Source organism: Cyclopterus lumpus, chromosome 11 (genome assembly GCF_009769545.1).
Source record: "Cyclopterus lumpus isolate fCycLum1 chromosome 11, fCycLum1.pri, whole genome shotgun sequence".
Classification (NCBI taxonomy): domain Eukaryota; kingdom Metazoa; phylum Chordata; class Actinopteri; order Perciformes; family Cyclopteridae; genus Cyclopterus; species Cyclopterus lumpus.
The window spans coordinates 18,866,646-18,890,048 of NC_046976.1; the positions used below are offsets into that span (position 1 = coordinate 18,866,646).

General features: G+C 45.6%; 1 protein-coding gene across 1 annotated transcript; it reads left to right on the forward strand.

Annotated features, from left to right (window-relative positions):
• Positions 1 to 1,606: 1,606 nt before the first annotated feature.
• Positions 1,607 to 15,060, forward strand: fndc5b (fibronectin type III domain containing 5b). The gene is made up of 6 exons (XM_034544924.1): positions 1,607 to 1,820; positions 3,729 to 3,847; positions 4,235 to 4,433; positions 10,534 to 10,623; positions 12,056 to 12,249; positions 12,532 to 15,060. Exons 1-5 carry the CDS (start codon positions 1,736 to 1,738, stop codon positions 12,193 to 12,195), a joined length of 633 nt encoding a protein of 210 aa, XP_034400815.1. The 5' UTR covers positions 1,607 to 1,735; the 3' UTR covers positions 12,196 to 12,249; positions 12,532 to 15,060.
• The last annotated feature ends 8,343 nt before the right edge of the window (positions 15,061 to 23,403 follow it).

Below are 23,403 nucleotides of genomic sequence, written 5' to 3' on the forward strand. Positions count from 1 at the left end.
TTTAAGTTGACTATAGGTCCTTCTATTCCAAATATGACCCTTGTATATTATACTTACAGGCCACTCAGGGCTGATTTCCTGATTGTATTGGGTACGCCTTCTTATTTCTTTCATTTATAGAGCAGATAGGATGTGCTGAAGAGGACACATCCTATTGAAATTATCTTTTAAATTCACCAACGTCATATGTGCAATTGTAATGGCTCGCTGTTGACGACCATACATATTATTAGAGAACTGGACTTCACCTCTCTAATGGTTCTATTGGTGACCCCAAAAAGAGAGTTCCCATGGGAGCCAAGAATGGGAGTGAGGTGTGTGTGTGTGTGTGTGTGTGTGCATGTTCAAACACACATGCATGTGGGGGTCTGGGAGAGGAAGTGTATCCATCTGACAAATGAGCATGAAGACAATTGTATTGACTTCATGCTCATTGTAGTCTCACCCATTATTTTTGAGGTGTACATGAATCAAATAAAACAACCCAAATTAAATGATAAATGTTCCACATTTATCGTGTGTGTGTGTGTGTGTATGCTTCGTATGGACAAAGTGACGCAACCTTGTGAAAGAAATCTCGGCGTAGTTATGGATTCAGACCTCAACCTGAACAGCCAATCACAAGAGCAGCCTCCTGTCACCTGAAGAATAGATCATGGATTAGAGGATTTATGTCTCAACGGAATTTGGAGAAACGTGCCCATGCATTTATCTTCAGGAGACTCTAACGGTGTGTTCACAGGTCTCTGTAAAAAGTCAATCAGAGCTGCAGCTCGAGTCCTCACTCAGACCAGGAAAGTGGATCACATCACTCCAGTACTGGCTTCCTGTCCAACAAAGAATTCGGGGACTGGTCTACTTCCTGGTCCAAGAGTCAGAACTAAACACCCTCAGAGACCCTCGGCTCCTTTAAATCCAGCTTGAAGACTTTTCTGTTTGCTGTCGCCTTTAATTGAACAACATTCAAGGACATCACTCACTTTATCTGCATCTCACTACTGCATTTTATTTCTTTAACTGCAATGCAACTTGTATTCTATTTAAAATGTTTTAATGAATGTTCTCAATGGTTTTTAAATCTTGTTTTCTGTGTTTTGATGCTTTTTGTGGTTTCATGTGAAGCACTTTGTTGCCAGATTTAATGAACAGCTCCTTCAGAGAGAAAACAACAGGGGGTTAACTGCAAGTGTGCGTGTGCGCGTGTCAGGGAGAGAGAGAGAGAGAGAGAGAGAGAGAGAGAGAGAGAGAGAGAGAGAGACATACATACATTCGGTGTGGAGGCACGTTGCTCTCTGCAGCACGCCTCTCCGGCTCCGCTCTCCGCGCCGCCTCTCCGTCACCAGCAGCCGGACCGAGTGAGCCGGTGGTCCGAGGGCCGTCGCCGAGGCTCCACCGGCACCGACACGAACGATCGCGGTACCGAAAACCTCTCCACGCACACACACACACGCACACACGCACACACACGCACACACGCACACACACACACACACACGTTCCTCCGTCTGGCTGCTGCTGCTGTGCGCGCCTCTGCTGCAGCGTCCGAGTCCAGGTGAGCGGAGACGTCGTCGCGGGGGAGGGGAGGGGAGGGGGGGGGGGGGGGGGAGGGGAGTGTGTGCACACACAACAAGTCCGCTCTCCGGCGCCGGGGACGCGGTCGCTCCTTCCCGTGTAAAATGGGATGTTTCTAAATGGGCCGCGTGGGGAGTGAAGCCTCGCCAGAAGAAGCAGCAGGATGGCTGAACCGGGATCGTCTGCATCGGCGGCGCTGGTGCCGCTGCTCCTGCTGGGCTTCCTCTCGGTGTCCTCGGTGAACGCCGGTGAGTTTCCACCTGCAGGTAGACGGGAATCGGGGGGGGGGGGGGTCGATGCTGTGTTTGTTTGTTTGTTTACCTTTATTGATGTGATGCATGCAGTACATTATAGTGCAGCGGGTACACGGTCACACTGATGTAAGTTTCCCTCCCCAGTTTGGATCCTTTGTTGTCGGTTTAGGAAAAGCGACATGCACTTGCTAATATTCACTTAATTTTTATTAAAAAGTGACATGTTGAAACTATTAAATGAACTATACACGTGTTAGAGGTCAAACACTTATTTAATTGATTGATTGTCAGCTGATGAGAGAAACGCCACACATGTGCTTGCCCTGGTTCTACAAATGGGAGCTTTTCTTTGTCATGTAAAGTGAAAAGTGAATATGTTTAGCTTTTTGGACAAATCAAGACTAATCCAGACAATAATCAATAGGTTACTGTAATCGCTGCTCCACCAGTGTCCTTAAGGGGTTATGAAACAGTGTTCGCTGAGACTAGGATGAGGTAGTTCCTATCGAAAGCCCAACAGACATCATACAATAATCATGTGATGGAGCACCTCGTCTATCTTTCATGGAGTTGCATATTTTTTAACCTGCAGCCGCTTGAATTCACCGAGAACATTTATCTCGAGCGCGAGAGATCTCGGTTACGCCGAGATGAGCCGAGAGATGACAGATCGTCCTTTCGAGAAGCCGAAGTCTCGACGATAAGATCACGTTGGGATTCATCTCGTCCTCGGGGAGGGGGGGGGGGGGAGATATTCGATATGTGGCTTCCCGAGGCCGGAGATGAGTCTAGTTTCAAGAGGGAGTTTTCTCAGATTACGACTCAAAGATTGGATTTGGATCCCTCTCCGCTATTGTTTCTGTTGGTTTTTGGGGTTTTTTTTCCGAGTGGCCCTGTTCAGAAAGTAGTCATGTGATCCATTCATGGGTGTGGTCTCTAATTTAGCATTCACAAAGAAACACGCCATTAGGCATCGTGTTTTATGGTTTTCAGGTTACCCATTCCCGTTAAAACAACATCTCATACGTCCACCTGGACTCAAGGGTGGACTGATTCGATTTTTGGGAGGGGGTCAAAGGTCACCTCACAAAAGACAGTTTTTTTTGGCCTTAACGAATTAGTACAATTAATAATTAATAACAATAATCGTTAATTATGGAGTATAGCACAGAATAGAACCTTTCTATGCTAATCCTGTGTGTGTGTGTGTGTGTGTGTGTGTGTGTGTGTGTGTGTGTTCTAGTAATATCAAGTCAGGCTCATGGGAAATACCACCCTGTTCATAGAAGACCTTGAGTTGGTCTCAGTGCTCACACACACACACTTTCTCTCACACACACACACTACCAATGTGTTATTTTGTTGTTGTTGTTCCTTTTCTCCACTCTGAGGCTGTAATTTAATCCGTCATATTAAATTACAGCCCACATATGTACATATGTACAGATGTACTGTACAAGTCACACTTTAATGAGAACAAGGCGGTGAAGGCAGGAAGATGTGTGAGAGAGAGAGAGAGAGACTGTTCGAGGGAATTGTCGAGAGGCCTGTGTGTGGTTAATTAGTCCCGGTGTTAATGAAAGCAGAGAGATTAAGGAGGAAGAGAAGAGAGCGAGAGGAGAGAGAGAGATGAAAGTGATGGAGAGGGAAAGACGTGTTCAGCTCTACAGCGTAAGAACTTTTATTGTTAATGTATTACAATGTGTAACAACAGAATATTCATGACCTGTGTCTCTCAATTAATTTGTTTCCCGTGGCCATGCTACATTGTGTGTGTGTGTGTGTGTGTGTGTGCGTGTGTGCGTGTGTGTGTGTGTGTGTGTGTGTGTGTGTGTGTGTGTGTGTGTGTGTGTGTGTGTGTGTGTGTGTGTGTGTGTGTGTGTGCGTGTGTGTGTGTGTCAGACACCCTGCTGTCAGCTCCGCTCAATGTGACCATCAGAGACATTGAGGTAAACTCTGCCATGGTCACGTGGGAAATCTTGGAGGGCGACCCCGTCATTGGATTCGCCATCACCCAACAGGTATTTCTGTGTGTGTGTGTGTGTGTGTGTGTGTGTGTGTGTGTGTGTGTGTGTGTGTGTGTGTGTGTGTGTGTGTGTGTGTGTGTGTGTGTGTGTGTGTGTGTGTGTGTGTGTGTGTGTGTGTGTGTGTGTGTGTGTGTGTGTGTGTGTGTGTGTGTGTGTGTGTGTGTGTGTGTGTGTGTGTGTGTGTGTGTGTGTGTGTGTGTGTGTGTGTGTGTGTGTGTGTGTGTGTGTGTGTGTGTGTGTGTGTGTGTGTGTGTGTGTGTGTGTGTGTGTGTGTGTGTGTGTGTGTGTAAAGAGAGACTTTGGACAATGTAAAGTATATATCACATTGCATCGAGTCTCCCTGATTTCTCTACCTCTTGCCCTTTTCTGTTCCTCTCCCAGAAGAAGGATGTCCGCATGCTGCGCTTCATCCAGGAGGTGAACACCACCACGCGCTCCTGTGCACTGTGGGACCTGGACGAGGACACGGACTACATCGTTCACGTCCAGAGCATCAGCATGGGAGGCAGCAGCCCCCCCAGCGAGCCGGTCCTCTTCAGGACGCTCAAGGAGTCGGAGAAGATGGCGTCCAAGAGCCCAGGTGAGGCACGATTTGTCTGTTTTTTACTCGGTTGCCAAGAGAGGCGTCCGTGTTTTTTTTTGTTTTATATGATTTGCCTCGATGGACTGGCGGCCTGTCCAGGGTGTCCCCTGCCTTCGCCCTATGTCAGCTGGGATAGGCTCCAGCGCCCCCGCGACCCTAATGAGGATAAGCGGTATTGAAAATGGATGGATGGATGATTTAAATTAGTAATTAGTAATTTCACAACAACTATACACATCTGGTTGTAAAGTTTTTAATTTAATTTTTTATACAATTCACTGTGTGGTTTCATTTGTTTCAAACGTGTCCCCAATTCTTTAATTACTGGACGCTCTGATCTGTCAATGCCGCAGGAGAACCTCGGGGCCAAAAATAATAATTGCAAAGACGTTTTATGTTTTGGGTGTGAAAAAAGCCCCAAAACAACGATAACTGATGCCAACAGGGCGAGTTTTCTCTTCTGCACAGCACATGCTACAAACACACACAAACACACACATATATATATATATATATATATATATATATATATATATATATATATATGTATATATATGCCAGAGTCTTTAAAAAGCAATTAGAAAAGCACACAGACGCGATCATGCATTACGTAACACAGGAGCACTCAGACCGCGTAAACAAACCATCTGCTTCTTCTACACGTTCACACATACATATGCACACGTGTACCTGCACACACACACACACACACACACACACACACACACACACACACACACACACACACACACCTTTTAATCGCAGCTTCTCAGAGGCAATGACCCTGCAGAGTATTGTCTTGAATGCATTTCCATGCTTCGTCACCACAAAGAAAAACGGTTATTTGACGATCTGATACAAACAAAAGGCAGGCTGCTCCCCCCCCTCCCCCCCCACCCCCCTCTCCCCATGTACAATGCACCGAAATGCAGAGGCTGCTGTTATCTGGAGCAGCCTCTGCTGTACTTCAAATTTGATCATGTCCGACCCAGATACGTCGCCCAGAGCAGCCGCCCCAGAGGGACACGGACGAATGCTAAATGCTCATCAGAAGCAAGGTGATAAGGAAACAGGAGACATTAGGTTGTTATTCACCAGAGGGAGGGGCTCGTGTCGTTCATCTTGGCATGCAACGTGAATGTAACGCCCTCCATTACTGGGTGCTCATGTTCTTCACGTTCCCCTCCTCCCCCCCTTGAGCAAGACCCTGAACCCCCCGGGAGCTTCACTAGCAGCTCCTAAAATGATAAATATGGGCAAAAAAAAAGAAAAGTATAACTTTTAATGTAATACAAATATGATTTATTTTGAAGGGGGGTTATGCAAATATGATTTTTAAGACTCAATGATAGACCCTGAAATAATTGTCACGTTACTGTTTGTCACTGTGTTTTGCATCGGAGCGATTCATCTTGATGTCGAGGGGCTGACTTGACTGAAGTTCCCTGTCTGTGTGTGTGTGTGTGTGTGTGTGTGTGTGTGTGTGTGTGTGTGTGTGTGTGTGTGTGTGTGTTCATAGAAGCATTCATTAGCTGCTGATATAATCTCACAGCCATTACTGCTCTCCTCCCCCCTTCTAAGCGGTTATTAATCAGCCCGACACGCTTTATTATCTGCAGGCGCAACCGTCTGCAGTTCACATCCAATAACAGCTAAATATTGCACCATACCTTTCATAATGTAGGACACTCTTTGACGGCTCGTAATTACAAAGAGCTGCAACACATCTGAGGTTTTTGTAAATCAAGCAGTGAAATATTACAGAGACTCCTCACCGTCGGAACGGTTTCAACCTTTAATTCGTCTCTGACGGCTCCCAGTAATCACACAGTGGACCGGATGGGAGAGTCCCAGCACAACCAGGAGGCTCTGGATTGCTCGATTAATTTTTTCCCCCCGACGTAGAACAAAGAGCAGATGCATTGGCTTTACAATCGTTTACAGTTAAGACCTCGTGTCATGGACTCCGGCGACTCCTCTGGAGAAAATGGACGTGCTTCTCTCTTGATTTATTCCCGATGAGAGAGGCTGGATGAGTGGAAACCCAGAAGTCAATAATGACTTATTCATCACGTCACTTTTGTACTGAAGTAACGACACCATTGAAGTTATTTTTAACCCAAAGCACAATCTAACTGGCTTTAGATACGTTGACTCATCACGGTATTCAGTCCAGCTCCATCAAAGGGGCGTTTAGAAAACGAGACTTTGGGGATTAACCAACCAGCAGCACAGTTCACACATGGAAACCCGGTGAGGAAAGAGGCGTACGTGTAGATCGCTGTTGCCGACTTCATACTCCCCTCCGTCGGGCCTTGGAACCATCACCATGGCAACAAGAGACTCCGACGAGATGGGTAAAACTCAGCCCTGCCTGCCCCCCCCCCCCCCCGCCTCTCTAAACAAGGGGCGCTCTTGTGGTTTCGAAGAAAATCTAATCGGCAAACAAACGCTTCGGGCGGTTCGTTGGTGTTGTTTCTTTGAGCTGCAGCTTTGGATGTTGACTGAATGTTTAAACCTGCTCTCCTGGTGAGATATGACGGAATAATATCCACGGTTTCATCAGGAGTTCGGGATTAATACGCCATGTATCCATAGAAAAAAATAAATATATATATATATATTTTCCAGTTGACTGAATTACAGTATTTTTCTCATGTTTCTTATAAATGTAAGAACAAAATGAAATGTAGTTCCATTTTATACATGTGCTGATTTACTGGCAAACGGGTACTTTACAGCATTGAGATGTTATTGGCTGTGGTGACCTCTCCTACTGCAGCGGTAAACTGTTTTATTGGTGAAATAATGCCGTATTTACTGTTTTATACTTTCAAGGCCAACCCCCTTCAACTAGCTCTGGAGACTCCCATCAATTAAATTACAAAGTAAAGACATCTAAGCGACGGGGACTCGTGAATCCCCTTTGATAGCAAACATCGCGACGCCAAGGAACTCCAACGGCTGGCTGGTGGCACAGAGAGTGAGAGTAGGACTCTGTTGCACCCTATGACTGGTGTAAGTGAGTCCTTCCCCCACAGAGAGTGAGAGTTGGACTCTGTTGCACTCTGTGACTGGTGTAAGTGAGTCCTTCCCCCACAGGGAGTGAGAGTTGCACCCTGTAACTGGTGTAAGTGAGTCCCTCCCCCACAGAGAGTGAGAGTTGGACTCTGTTGCACCCTGTGACTGGTGTAAGTGAGTCCTTCCCCCACAGGGAGTGAGAGTTGCACCCTGTGACTGGTATAAGTGAGTCCCTCCCCCACAGGGAGTGAGAGTTGCACCCTGTGACTGGTGTAAGTGAGTCCTTCCCCCACAGGGAGTGAGAGTTGCACCCTGTGACTGGTGTAAGTGAGTCCCTCCCCCACAGGGAGTGAGAGTTGCACCCTGTGACTGGTGTAAGTGAGTCCTTCCCCCACAGGGAGTGAGAGTTGCACCCTGTGACTGGTGTAAGTGAGTCCCTCCCCCACAGAGAGTGAGAGTTGGACTCTGTTGCACCCTATGACTGGTGTAAGTGAGTCCTTCCCCCACAGAGAGTGAGAGTTGGACTCTGTTGCACCCTATGACTGGTGTAAGTGAGTCCCTCCCCCACAGGGAGTGAGAGTTGGACTCTGTTGCACTCTGTGACTGGTTTAAGTGAGTCCTTCCCCCACAGAGAGTGAGAGTTGGACTCTGTGACTGGTGTAAGTGAGTCCCTCCCCCACAGAGAGTGAGAGTTGCACCCTGTGACTGGTGTAAGTGAGTCCTTCCCCCACAGAGAGTGAGAGTTGGACTCTGTTGCACTCTGTGACTGGTGTAAGTGAGTCCCTCCCCCACAGAGAGTGAGAGTTGCACCCTGTGACTGGTGTAAGTGAGTCCTTCCCCCACAGAGAGTGAGAGTTGGACTCTGTTGCACTCTGTGACTGGTGTAAGTGAGTCCCTCCCCCACAGAGAGTGAGAGTTGCACCCTGTGACTGGTGTAAGTGAGTCCCTCCCCCACAGGGAGTGAGAGTTGGACTCTGTGACTGGTGTAAGTGAGTCCTTCCCCCACAGAGAGTGAGAGTTGGACTCTGTGACTGGTGTAAGTGAGTCCCTCCCCCACAGAGAGTGAGAGTTGCACCCTGTGACTGGTGTAAGTGAGTCCCTCCCCCACAGAGAGTGAGAGTTGCACCCTGTGACTGGTGTAAGTGAGTCCTTCCCCCACAGGGAGTGAGAGTTGCACCCTGTGACTGGTGTAAGTGAGTCCCTCCCCCACAGAGAGTGAGAGTTGGACTCTGTTGCACCCTATGACTGGTGTAAGTGAGTCCTTCCCCCACAGAGAGTGAGAGTTGGACTCTGTTGCACCCTATGACTGGTGTAAGTGAGTCCCTCCCCCACAGGGAGTGAGAGTTGGACTCTGTTGCACTCTGTGACTGGTTTAAGTGAGTCCTTCCCCCACAGAGAGTGAGAGTTGGACTCTGTGACTGGTGTAAGTGAGTCCCTCCCCCACAGAGAGTGAGAGTTGCACCCTGTGACTGGTGTAAGTGAGTCCTTCCCCCACAGAGAGTGAGAGTTGGACTCTGTTGCACTCTGTGACTGGTGTAAGTGAGTCCCTCCCCCACAGAGAGTGAGAGTTGCACCCTGTGACTGGTGTAAGTGAGTCCTTCCCCCACAGAGAGTGAGAGTTGGACTCTGTTGCACTCTGTGACTGGTGTAAGTGAGTCCCTCCCCCACAGAGAGTGAGAGTTGCACCCTGTGACTGGTGTAAGTGAGTCCCTCCCCCACAGAGAGTGAGAGTTGGACTCTGTGACTGGTGTAAGTGAGTCCCTCCCCCACAGAGAGTGAGAGTTGCACCCTGTGACTGGTGTAAGTGAGTCCTTCCCCCACAGAGAGTGAGAGTTGGACTCTGTGACTGGTGTAAGTGAGTCCCTCCCCCACAGAGAGTGAGAGTTGCACCCTGTGACTGGTGTAAGTGAGTCCCTCCCCCACAGGGAGTGAGAGTTGCACTCTGTGACTGGTGTAAGTGAGTCCCCCCCCCACAGAGAGTGAGAGTTGGACTCTGTTGCACTCTGTGACTGGTGTAAGTGAGTCCCTCCCCCACAGGGAGTGAGAGTTGGACTCTGTGACTGGTGTAAGTGAGTCCTTCCCCCACAGAGAGTGAGAGTTGGACTCTGTGACTGGTGTAAGTGAGTCCCTCCCCCACAGAGAGTGAGAGTTGCACCCTGTGACTGGTGTAAGTGAGTCCCTCCCCCACAGGGAGTGAGAGTTGCACCCTGTGACTGGTGTAAGTGAGTCCCTCCCCCACAGGGAGTGAGAGTTGCACCCTGTGACTGGTGTAAGTGATTCCCTCCCCCACAGAGAGTGAGAGTTGCACCCTGTGACTGGTGTAAGTGAGTCCCTCCCCCACAGAGAGTGAGAGTTGGACTCTGTGACTGGTGTAAGTGAGTCCCTCCCCCACAGAGAGTGAGAGTTGGACTCTGTTGCACTCTGTGACTGGTGTAAGTGAGTCCCTCCCCCACAGAGAGTGAGAGTTGGACTCTGTTGCACTCTGTGACTGGTGTAAGTGAGTCCCTCCCCCACAGAGAGTGAGAGTTGGACTCTGTGACTGGTGTAAGTGAGTCCCTCCCCCACAGGGAGTGAGAGTTGCACTCTGTGACTGGTGTAAGTGAGTCCCTCCCCCACAGAGAGTGAGAGTTGGACTCTGTGACTGGTGTAAGTGAGTCCCTCCCCCACAGGGAGTGAGAGTTGGACTCTGTGACTGGTGTAAGTGAGTCCCTCCCCCACAGAGAGTGAGAGTTGCACCCTGTGACTGGTGTAAGTGAGTCCTTCCCCCACAGAGAGTGAGAGTTGCACTCTGTGACTGGTGTAAGTGAGTCCCTCCCCCACAGAGAGTGAGAGTTGGGGCCCTGCTCTCACTAAACTGTAATCACAACGACCAGAAAGGAAAAACGTCCACTCCGCTCTCCCGTCGCCGCGCTTTATTCTTTGATCTTTCCCCGCAGACTTTTCAGAGTGACGCCAATTTCACAATTTCACTTTGGCACATCGAATCGCGGCTTTGTTGACTCTTTGTGTGTTTGTGCGTGTGTGTTATTGTGTGTTTCTGTGTGTGTGTGTGTGTGTGTGTGTGTTCTCTCCCCAGACGAAGTGATGATGGAGGAGGTGGGTCAGGATGCTCAGCTGAGGGCCGGAGAGCTCATCATCATCGTGGTGGTGCTCATCATGTGGGCAGGTAATCTTCCTCTTCGGCAACGCACATTTATCACTGCAGACAAACACTCTCTCTCTCTCTCTCTCTCTCTCTCTCTCTCTCTCTCTCTCTCTCTCTCTCCGATGCCCTGCAGTGCTTTAAAAAAACATTTTGTATGTGACCCAAAAGCATTCAAATCCATCCCAACCCATCAAAGATAGGTAGATTTCAGATATTGTTCAAACTTTATTCAAATGCTAATTGACACCAAAAACAATATGCAAGATATTGAAGCGCATATTTTTGAGCCATTTGGTTGGGTTAAATATCGTCAAAAATGGAACTCCTAGAGCCATGAAAATTATGAAAGAGCACCGGGAAACCGGAGTATCACAGATAAAAAATTAATAAGCATATGTAATATTTTTCACTGGCCCTTGAAAATTAAAAAAAAAAGGGCCCCAGACGGTACCCCAAAGTATATACATTTATACGTTACTATATCGCCTGATATAAAACAAATTTCAAGGCCTTTTAAAATAATAAGAATATGTATGGCAAGTTGTAATGGAAAAGGTGTTTTATTCGTTAAGATAAAAGTTAAACTTTACCCCGGAAGTCTGTCAGTGAACCCAATTACTCCCATAAACCCAAAAATATAAGTTTTTAAATCTAAAAACTGAGTCTCTGAGAAGAGGAGAAAAAAAAAGAGGGCAGGGATGGTGAAAGAAATTGCTGGTGAATCGTGTTCCTCCGCTTTTAATTGGGCCTGGTGGGGGGGGGGGGGGGGTACCACAGTGAGATACCCCACCTGGCTCTTTGGTATCGCGGTGATCAGGTGAGCACACGCTCCTTCCTCCGCCGCCATGAATTATTCTCTTTATTTCTTCTCTTTTTGTTGTTGTTGCGCTTGTTCCCTATCGCTCTCAGCACCTTCCTCTCCTCTGCTGCGTTTGAATCTTCACGACCGAAGAGCGGGCCTCACCTCGGCATCAGGTTCATGTCCATCACTTCAGGATCGAGACGAATTGCTACGTTTCATCACCGTTATTGTATTAAAAAAAACCAACGTGTTGCTGGTTACGAGTACGAGCTGAGAAGCTTTTGATATAAGGCGCTTACATTTATGGAAGGAACTCCGTGACATACTGAGACACAGTTATTCCCTCTCTTGGTGAGACGAGAAGCTCGATACAAGATGTTCTGCTACTCACGCGCCTGTATTAACGGGGCGGTCTGACAGCACCATACATTACATTTATATCACCGTGAGAGCACAACGTAAACTATGACTACAGACACTCGAAGCTTCATTCAGAAACCTCGATTAAAGCTTAAAATTAACATTACTGCTCCAATAGCTTATCTTGACCTCTGACCTCAGCACGGAGGTGAGCACAAATCAAACCAAAGTAAAAAAAGCAGCCGTTATGAGTACGACGAATACCTATCGTGTGTCCTTTTGTCTCCGAAGGGGTGATCGTTCTGTTTTGTCGCCAGTATGACATCATTAAAGACAACGAGCCCAGCAACAACAAGGACAAAGCCAAGAACTCCTCAGAGTGCAGTACTCCAGAGCACCCGCAGGGGGGGCTACTGCGCAGCAACGTCTAAGACCAGCCCCGCATAGCCTTGTGCAACAACCAACTCCTCGCAACCTCAGGACAGGTGAGGAACAGGACATCTTATGTCATACCTCGCATGAATACTTTGTTCTTTACGTCATTCTCTTCGCTCTGTCTGAACTCAAGAACCCATTGTTTAAAAAAAACAATAAGACTTTTGAGTAGTTAAATCCATGCTATGGGGGACGCGGTTTAGCTTTTAGAAAACCAACACGGTTGTGACTGTAGATGTTTGGCCTGGAAAGTACTTTTAGTTCCAGTCCTCACAATATCTGAACTCTTACTGTCATCTCTCTTTAAGCTCAGTACCGTGTGTTTCCTGCAGGCCCTGAGACCAACAGAAACCCATCACGGAGACTCTTCTCTCCACACAAGGAAGCGCTCTTCACAACAACAAAGAAAACGACGGACCCGAGTTCGATCTTTTTTCCCCCCGAGTCCGAGGCTGCGAAACAGGAAACACGAAGGAGGACGAACCTGCTTTCACTGGACTGTTGGCCTCCTTTAGAGACGGACAGCCAATACAGACACGGGACGTACAACGGCCGTCAGTCAAAGCACCGGAAGGCGGGACATCGTTTTCCTCTTCACGAGAACTGCTTGACTCGTTGGTTCTGGATGCTCTTCATCGGTGGCATCGAATCAATCATGGATGTCTTGAGTATTTTTTTAATGGTTTACGTCAATGGGAAGAGAAGGAAGAAATGGAAGTTCCCTCGCAAGATCAGCGGGTCCTTCAAGGACTAAATCTCTCCATCCGCATTGCCTCCTTTCTGTCTTTATTACAGCCCTTTGTGTAGCAGCTTTGTGTCTCTCTAATAAGCACATTGGCGTTTGGTGCTCCTCCTATCGTGATTGCTTGAGCCCTCACAATCCCCAGTCTGTCTTGAGTGCGGCACCATTGTTGTTGTTGGGTCAGAACTATTGCACGTTGAGTCTTGTCTCCAGCCTTCCCGTGTCTGTGTCATCAGTTCAATGATGCATCTGTTACTCCGACATACAGCCGTGATTCAGACAAAGCTCGAGGATTGACCGGGCGCTCTCTCTCTCTCTCTCTCTCTCTCTCTCTCTCTCTCTCTCTCTCTCTCTCTCTCTCTCTCTCTCGTCACAGCGGGGTCTCGCTCCGCATCAAAATTGTAAAAAAAAAAATATCCAGAAGTTAACTCCAGTGTCGAACTTTGAAAAGATTTGGCGTGGCTTGGGAAAACAAAGATGACAGATTTAGGTTGGAGTTGAGGTTTATTGTTCCTCACTGCATGTTCAGCGCCATATGCTATCGGTGGTCAGAAGCTGCACCGGCAATCCCCTTTAAAACTATCATTAAAATGCAAGGCTATAATGGGATGGATGGGGGGAAATAAAAAAATGCATAAAATCCAGGTGTAGCTGATGGCCTGAACTTCCAACACTGTGTAGAACCTGTGCAGCTCGGCAGAACAATTACAACTCGCATGAATATGTAATCTACATGCCGATAGATGAGATTACTATTTTGACATGCGGGTGCGGTAACTGATGGCATTGGTCATCATCTTTTGACAGTTCATCATCATCATCGGAGGAAATCAATTTACTCGATTTACGTTTTAATATTCCATATTTTCCTCCTTGTCAAAACTGGAATGAAAAGAATGAAATCAACAATTAATTGTTGTCTGTTTTGCCAAAAACATGAAAAGTAGGTTATTGCACTGTTGTCTAAAGACACCACTGAACCAGCATGTTGCACCACGACGCCGCGGAGCTGAACTCTTTGCAGAGATGATGAGAAAATGTCTCAACGCCGGATTACTTTCTCATCTCAATCGTCGATCTTTCACCCTCTGCCTCCGTTATCAGCCTCTCTCTTTCCCTCCTCTATCTCCAGCCACCCTCGTCCTCCTTCATTCATGACTTTCTCCTCCCTCTCTATCCATCTGTCGTGCTCTCTCCGTCTCCCTTCACCGGTCCTGTCCTCCCTTCTCTCACCTCCCAGCTTCCCTCTCCCCTGCTTCTCATTATTTCTCCTCTCAGACTCCCGTTAGCCGCCTTCTCTCTCTCCCCCTCTCTCTCTCTCTCTCCCTTCCTCTCTCTCTCTCTCTCTCTCTCTTTCTCTCTCTCTCTCTCTCTCTCTCTGCTCATTTATCACCTTCCTTTTTGTTGCCTCACACCGGCCCGGTTGGACGCTCCACCTGGTAAACAAGTAAAGGTGAAATAGAGAAAGAGAGAGGAGGAGAATCAAAGGACCAGTGGACGAGGAGAAGTGAAAAGGAAAGGCCGAGAGCCGATTGGATAGGGAAGGAAAAGGAGGCACTTTATTTACACTTATTAATAAGCACAGGGTTGAGTGCTTGTGGAACAGGATTTGCCACATGTCAGGAGGACACCTCTGAACAGTGATGTTGAAGCAGTGTGTGTGTGTGTGTGCAGCTTGTTGTGAGATTTGTTGTAAGGCAGATATTTGAAAATGCCCGAGACGTGCAGCTTCTGGCTCTGTTTGTGAGCGCGATATCGCGTATGCCGTCAGTGGATGACGGTCTGGATTCTTAAAGAAATACGACACATTTTGAGTGGTAATCCACCATTTGTACTGAAAACGGCATATCTGTCGTACAAGAAGAGAGAGAGAGAGAGAGAGAGAGAGCTGGACAACTGCAAGTGAATCGGGTGGGGCTTGAACATTTAAAATTGTTTGCAATGAACAGATGCTGTGATGCTATCGGTGCACCCCGGGGAATCCGTGACGTCACCTTTTGGTGTGTGATTTTTTTAAAAATTTTTATTAAATGCATCGAGGTGGAAAAGAGATTATTTTTTTTTTATTTTTTTTAAAAGGGCCGCGTGGAATGAATAAATGACTCCGGTGGTGGTCTAATAATTCGAAGGCTGGTTGTCGAGAGAAAACCATCTGACACAAAGAGAGAAAGTACACACACACACACACACACACACACAAACATGGTGGCTGACTAGTGGAACAAGCGCGTCCGACAAAGTAGACCCTCGGTATTTGAATGTCAAGGTCTTTTCAAGGTGAGTGCGGCTGGAAGCGTCGTAGCGATGCCCGTCGGGAAGCTGCTGTCGTTGCTCACGTCTGCACAGGTGAAAGACTCCGCTTCCTCGGGGCCGTAGAATTATAGATACTAGGGTTTAAAAATACTTCTGTAAAAGTTGAAGTATCAACTCAAGCTTTTTACTTAAGTAAAAGTGTAAAAGTACTGGTTTCAAAACTACTTAAAAGTATAAAAGTAATGTAAGAGGATTTTTTTTTTCCATTAAGGAAAAACTCTTAAGCCGCGTGCGTCTCAGGGGCCTATAGTGCACTACCCCACCTCCCCCCAAAACAATCATTTTTCTAATGACTATAATGTTGTATTAAAATGTTATGTTGAAAAATGTGGGATGCACTAGGCTACCCGTTTCAGCTGCATATATGCCCATTGAAAATTATCACATTTTATTACAATGCAATATAGAAATAATATAAGCTCAGATAACATTTGGCTGAAGTCGAATATCAAATCTCACAAAGAGCCCACTGTTGCAACTTGTTTGATTACATGATTGACTTTTATTGTGAAGAGCATGTAAACAAGAAGTGCTTTTACTTTGAAGGCAGGAAGTAGCATGATACGTGCTTGTTGACGCTAACAATGTTGATGTTACGTGTGGAAAATATACATGTCGGGTGCAAGAGCGCGTTCTAAATCGCTTTAACAGTTTGTAATGATACTTGGTTGGAAGTGGGATATTTCGCTTGAGTTCTCTGACACGGACATCTTTGTAAGAGGCTTTTCTGCTGTCCTTGCTGGAGAGTGACGAGATTCGTAACGATTGGTTTGTGTCATCTGCAGGTGCATCGCGTACAAAACCAATAGGGTGTCGGGATGTTATATGTTTATACTTCTCATCCAATCAGAATCAAATTCACTCTATCCGGATGGCGCGATTTATCTGGCTAGGTTTTTTATTTTTGTGTTTTTGAGCGATGACGAGCCGGAATGAAAACAAACCAAACTGAAATAGTAACGAGGCTATTTTTAAAATGTAGGGAGTAGAAAGTGCAGATATTTGCGTGAAAATGTAAGGAGTAGAAGTAAAAAGTCGTCTGAAAAATAAATACTCCAGTAAATTCAGTTCAATTCAGTTTATTTTGTATAGCCCAATATCACAAATTACAAATTTGCCTCAGAGGGCTTTACAATCTGTACACATACGACATCCGTGACCTTTGACCTCACATCGAATCAGGAAAAACTCCCCAAAAATAACCTTTGACAGGGAAAAAAGGGAAGAAACCTTCAGGAGAGCAACAGAGGAGGATCCCTCTCCCCGGGTGGACAGAAGCAATAGATGTCATGCATGAATGGAACTCCAATCCATGTTACGAAAGGCTATACTCAAAGTAAAGTATAGATACCCAACATTTCTACTTAAGTAAAGGAACAAAGTATTTGTACTTCGTTACTCGTTACGCATTTAGTCTCTTCTCGCCACCTTTCGATTATGAAACACAGAAACCTTGACGACCCACGAATCTCTCCCGACATCTGATATGTTCCAATTTTCTTTTTGCCAAAACCACAGCTCTTCACACCTCGCGTCACGCGGTGATTGGCGGGACGTGGAGGTGAGAAAGAAGCCACGATTAGACCGTCTCTCCGGCGCTATTCTTGTCCCTTTTCATATAAATAACCAAGTGCAACACTTTGAGTATAGCCTTTCGTAACATCTCTTGGTATTTCTGACGTTTCCCTTTGTTTCCAGTCTTCGTGCTAAGCTAGGCTAACCTTGTTCCAGACCTCTGAATCCCCCGGCACAAAACTCTGATCTGCTTCCAGTTGGTGTGGTGTAGTTCCATCACCTCTGGTTGGATCCAATTAGATCTTGTTGGAAAAAGCCAAGTAGTTACTAATGGCGACAGAAATGTCAACAAGCAAGGATGAGATTCATGCAGCTGCACAAGTCTGTGCAAGTAAATGTATCGACTCACAACTCGTCTTCCACACGCACAGAGACGGACGCTCTTTTAAATAGCCATCGTTCTCACTTCTCAAAGAGTTTGACGTTAGCAACGAGCGCGTCGTTGCTAACGTCACGCGCTCCGAAGGTAACGGCTGCGTCTTCTGATCTCTTTTGGAAAACAAGAGTCTCTCTGTTCTTGCGATTGAATCACGGGGAACAAACACGCTGCTGAACATCTGGCCACAGAAAAGACAAGCTGGACTTTTTTCCAAGTTGCTAATTAAGCTGTGTGCACAGGGGGAGGGGGTCTACAGGACCCGGATCAGCGAGCATGAATCTGATATAGCGGGTGTTAAAAAGCATGAACTTGTCTAATAACCGCGATGCCATTGAGCCTTAGAGTGGTAATTGTCCGGCATCGGGTTTAATCCAAGCACACACTTTAAACTCTCCACTCGTCCGTTGTTCTCGTCTCCGGCTGGCCACGGTCCAAACCTGGAAAACATTTTGAGGAAGCGGCAGAAGGCAGAGCGGAGCCAGACGGCTCTATCTCTCTGAGGCTGCAGGGGGCAATGCCACAGCTGCTCGAGGTGGACATCCAACTAGGAGAGAGAGAAAGAGAGAGAGAGAGGGAAGATGAGTCAGAGAGAGAGAGAAAGAGGGAGAGGGCATCAGTGGGGTTTGGAGTGTCAAAAGCCCCAAGTTCAGTCCAGAGTGACGAGATGTTTGAATGTGAACAGAGGTGTTGGTGCATCGTGGGAAAAAAGGTTTAGGGCTCATCATTGAAGCAAATATGAAAGGAATGTATTTCGGAAAGCATAAAGGGAAACTAAAACTAACATACGTGTCCCGGTGGCCAAATAATATCTAATCGAAGACCATCATGTATATGTTTTAGTGAATTAATGAACACCCCTGGATTTTATTTCAAACGAACAGCTTGCTCGCCTTTACAATCTCTCCAGAGTCCGATTGCTTTCACTTGATTGGATGTTTTAAGGCGCCTCAAACTTGAAGAAATAATGACCTCACAGATAACCCGGTAGTGCAATGTGTCAAAACTGCGACACAGTGAGCTTTTAAAACCAAATTCCTGCTTTCCCTAATCGTCTCGTGCCAATGGAAGACGACAATAAGCGGTTAAAGTCATCCCATTCACCCTGGTTTGCCTGTACTGTCCCTAGATGTGACTTCGGAGAACCTCGAGTACTCACCCTGAGGTCCTACGCGTAGTGAAAAATAATGCCGTTTACTTATGGCGTATATTTGTACTTGATGTCGAAGCAAATAACCAAGAAGCATGGATTCACAGCGGAATAACGGAGTCTGTGTTTTATGTACGATCACGACGTCCGTGTTTGAACCATCTCGATGTTCACGGGATTAATCCTGTTCATGAGGGCTAGCATGACTCTGCTATTGTTCACACCCATGGTATATATGCTATTTCTATGAAAATAATCAATGTCTAATTATGTATTAACACAAGGAAAGAAATAAAATATTTTCAATGCACCCCGTTTGTGTGTCTTGGTGTTGGGTAGTTTAATCCGTAGTTAAGTATTATATGTTATACTGTCATCACGGGGGTTTTGTTTGTCGTAACGATAGCTCTCAGATACGTTTCACTTATTGCCTCTGATATGATATATAGAAAGAAAACCTATGGAAATCCTCAGGTGTCGTACATTTACCTCAAATTGTGCTGAAGTGCTTCAATGTATTCAGAAAGTATTCTAACCCCTTCTCTTGTTTCACATGTTGTCATTATGCTTCATTTATTTTTGCCCCTCACCAGTCTGCACCGAATAACCCCTCAACTACAAAGTGAAAACAGCATTTTAGAGGCAAAGTACAGAGAGGCCCAGAATGAAAACCTGGTCCGGAGCCCTCAGGACCTCAGACCTGCGCAGGACAGGGACCCCGAGCACACAGCCAAGACACCAGAAAGGTGCTGCCAAATACATTGGCAAAAAATATTCATCAGGGGGAAAATGAATTTAAATGACTTAAAAGCTGCGACAATACAACATGTGAAAGAAGTGAAGGGGTCTGAATACGTTCTGGAGATGCAACACTTTACTCGAGTATCACCTGGATGTGTGTTTTAGTTTGTGTAAAGAAAAAAATTATATTAACTAACATTTGTAATCCAGCCTTGTTCTCTCTGGCTCTGGGAACATTGTGATGGGATCATGAAAATGTGCACACGTGTAATGAATCCAACCCAAACCACACAATTAAAACTGCCCACTTCCTTTCCAATGGCTCCTTTTTACTGGCTCCGGGAAAAGATCTGAACCTTTTCTGATTTAAATACGCAACTGAATCGCGTCCATCAGATCATTATGAAAAGACCTGAATCGGCCCGATGCCTGGCATCGCTTTAGTGTGTCACACACACACACACACACACACACACACACACACACACACACACACACACACACACAATCTAATGGAGCTGTGTCAAATAAAATTGTCATATTTGCTTTTTAATGGGATACAGCGGCAGATGATGACTCAGTAGATTGTGTATATATATATATAAATATAATAAAATAATAATAATCCACAAACCCATGGTAACTTCCCATTGGCTTTTTGATGAGATAACGAGCGCAGTCATCAAACTGTGTGTTAGAAAGTGAATAGGCATATTTCCTAAATTGTCAAACTGTTCATTCCAATGTATTAATCCTACACGTATTTTATAGTCACATTTTCCTTTTAGAGAAGTGTCGGAAGAAATATGAGACACTTTATTGAGTCAGTAAAAATATACAAGCGAAAGAAAAAGGAGAAACGATTAGTTTCATCCGGGGCTGTCAAACAGTGAGTTTTGCTGGGAATAAATTCATCTGGGAATAAATTGACCTTGATTGAAAGAAAAAAAACACTCCCAGTGAATCTGAAGCCCTTGTTGCCATTTAAGTAGCTGTCCTCTTGTCTGAGACATGTGCATGGCTGGCTTTCACTGTGCATGCTTTCATCGGTTGGAGCTCCCTTTGAGGAAAGACGGTTAAATAATGCAGCTGCTAAAGTAAGCTTGTCGGGACATGTGTGTGTGTGTGTGTGTGTGTGTGTGTGTGTCTGTGTGTGTGTGTGTGTGTGTCCATTTAGAGGTGTCAATGTCCTCGTCTGGAGAGTCAGAATAACTGAGTCCAGAGATGAAGATGTGTCTCTATGCAGCAGTCATCTTAACTGGACCGTCTGTGGGCTTCATTTCGTTGGACGGCGCAGGTCTGCCCCCTGCTGCTGGTAAAAACGAACTGCACCCTCGTGTTTTAAAGGGAAACTACGCCCATTTTTAAAATACATTTTCATTTTTATAGCTTAAAATATCCAAAAATGTTAGTCAACAGGGAACAAGTGTCACAAATGCAACAACTAGAGTGTAAAACTCCTATTTGTGATGCCATGAAGAATAAACACTTTTCCAGAGGCAACGCATCAATAAAGAAGTTACAGATGACACTATTGATCAGCTCCACACTTAATATTTGACGACGCCACAAGTTTCATAATGTCTCTGGTTTCTGTCTTTGAGAGAGAGTGGCTCATATTGATTGATGTATTGATTCTTATCAGTCATGGACATTACGTCATTCTTTATCTAGGTGATGTTACCACAGACTGTAAACGAGAAGTCGACCATCATTTTCTCATAGACTTCTATACAACCTGAGTTATGGAACCAGAGGGTGGTGATTTGAAAGAATGCAGGTTTAGTGGCGAGTTACCTCTCTCTCTCTATATATATAGTCTCTCTCTCTCTCTCTTATATTCTGTGTTCTAGTAAATAAATAAATATAATATACTATAAGTCTGGCTATCACAGTGGTGTAGTGGTTAGCACTTACACTTAACACACATGTGTTAGACCCGGGTTAGACCCGGGTTATAAAGCAGCGTGTGTGGAGGCGTGTCTCCCTGTGATAGGTGGGTTTCCAAAGGGTTTCCTCCCACATTGACCGTTAACAGAAAGCTGTTAATCCATTGGGCCGGTTGTCACCTGGGCCATTTATCCCCCAGGTGACGGCTGTGGCATGTCAAGTTACTTGTGTGGTGCATCACAGATTGTGAGTAAGGGGCAGTTTAAAAATTAAAGAAATATATTGTACACAGTATATAGCTTTAATAATATATATGTGTGTGTATATGTATATATGTATATATATATATATAGTTGGACAGAAACACACTGAGAAACAGATTATATGTTTAATGAAAAAGATAAAAAAGGTTATAATGGATATTTTTATGCTTTCATTCCTGTCTACGATCTCTCAACACTACGTTAGGAACATCTAAATAGTCCAATGCATGGTGGGAGTTGCTCGTGGTATCGTTCACACCTCGGTCAGCTTCCTCTTTAGGAGCTCCTGTCCCCGTTTTTGCGAGGTAAAAAACAAACGTGAAGTTGTGTCTACCGAGTCCCTGAGTCACGTCCAGGACAACTCTCCTTGGTTCCTTGATTTGTTTTCTTTCTTTCTGAGTGGCTCCTCCATCGGGCTTCCCTTTGGAGACTTGTACGTTTCAAGCATTAGAGGAAGTGGCATCACATCACAGGCGAGAAGACCATTGAATTTCACCATTTTCTTTTTGACATCCGTATTTCTTCACTTGCTGGATGACAGACAGACTTGTTTGTTCTGGTCCTGGGGCTCGTCTTCATTTTGGAACAGGCTGATGGCTCAATGGCATCCTCTTCTTGAAAGTCACTGTCATAATCTGAGTTTTCACAAATGTGATCCTCACATTCTAAAACCTCTTCCTCTAAATCATCGGGATCGAGTGTGAGCTAATAAAGACTGCTTCCTGCAACACAGAGGCTAAGACGTGTAGGAGAGGGAGAGCAGACAGGTGACGGTACTTGAATTGATCAACAACGTTGCAACCTTGTGCGGGATTGACAGGGGCGTGAAAACATAACTGACACACACACACACACACACACACACACACCATAAGCATGCCCAGACATGAGGACATCATGCAGTGTGCAAATGGGTTGTAATTAGTAATTCAATTCAATTCAATTCAGTAAATTTTGTATAGCCCAATATCACAAATTGCAAATTTGCCTCAGAGGGCTTTACAATCTGTACAAATACGTACCTTTCTTTGACCAGTAGGTGGAAGCCTTACCCTTCGAATGGGGAGGGGAAAGCGTATGCTCCACAGAGATCTTTTCTTCACACTCATTCAATTCAGTTTACTTTGCATAGCCCACCAAAATCAAAAATTACAAATTTTCCTCAGAGGGCTTTACAATCTGTACACATATGACATCCCTGTCCCAGGACCTCACATCAGATCAGGAGAAACTCCCAAAAATGCCTCCTGCCGACCAGGCATGAGACATCGCAAAAGAGGCCGGACCAATGAGGCCAGGCCCTTGAGGCAGGAGGCACAGAGAAGGAGGCAGGGCCATTGGGAAGGAGGCCAGGTCCAGGCGGGGGGCTGGATGCAGGAAGCAAGGGCAAGGAGTCAGGACCCAGGACCCAGGACCAGCTTCAGACACAGCCAGGTCCAATGGACTCTATGAGTAATGCGCAATGGAAAGATGTAAATTCATCCATAAGAGGAGAGAGAAGAGGAGGTAGGTGCTCAGTGTATCCTAAAACGTCCCCAGCAGCCTATAAGCCTATAGCAGCATATCAAGGGGCTGGACCAAGGCAAACCTGATTCAGCCCTAACTATAAGCACTATTAAAGAGGAAAGTCTTAATCACAATTCACAAAACAAAATCAACTCTTAGGTTATACTCATTATGTATACACTCTGTGTTCCCTGGCCTGCTCTTATAGTCCAGGATGTATGCCTTTAACTCATGGCAGCTCTTCTGGGATCTCATCTTGACAGTTTTACTACAAGCAATGAACAAAGAGGACAGACAGGAGGAGACAGAGACTGTGCTCATTTCTCTTTGGTTTTATTTTAGAAAACCTTTATTTTAAGTTTTACAGTCTCATTTAAACATCATCATGTTAAAAACACTAAATAAATGTGTGTTATGTCACAATTTGCAGATGATACCCTGCTTTTCATATCTATTCTTTAAAAGTCTGGTTGTTTAGATCATAAGTCCATGTGTTCACAATTCTGTGTAAACACATGAACATAACATGGATCTTTTTAAAGGTTAAAGATTAGTACTAAAGAGAGCTTTGTGATGCACCGTTGACACCATGTGTATTGTTACCAAAGTTAAGTTTAAACTGCAACGCCAACAAACTAATATCCAGTC

Bases quoted from the DNA above. Each gene is read 5' to 3' on its own strand.
- fndc5b (XM_034544924.1), top strand. From the start codon at position 1,736: ATGGCTGAACCGGGATCGTCTGCATCGGCGGCGCTGGTGCCGCTGCTC. The intron at 1,821-3,728 runs GTGAGTTTCCAC...TGTGTGTGTCAG, and splicing joins GGTGTCCTCGGTGAACGCCG to ACACCCTGCTGTCAGCTCCG. The intron at 4,434-10,533 runs GTGAGGCACGAT...TTCTCTCCCCAG, and splicing joins GATGGCGTCCAAGAGCCCAG to ACGAAGTGATGATGGAGGAG.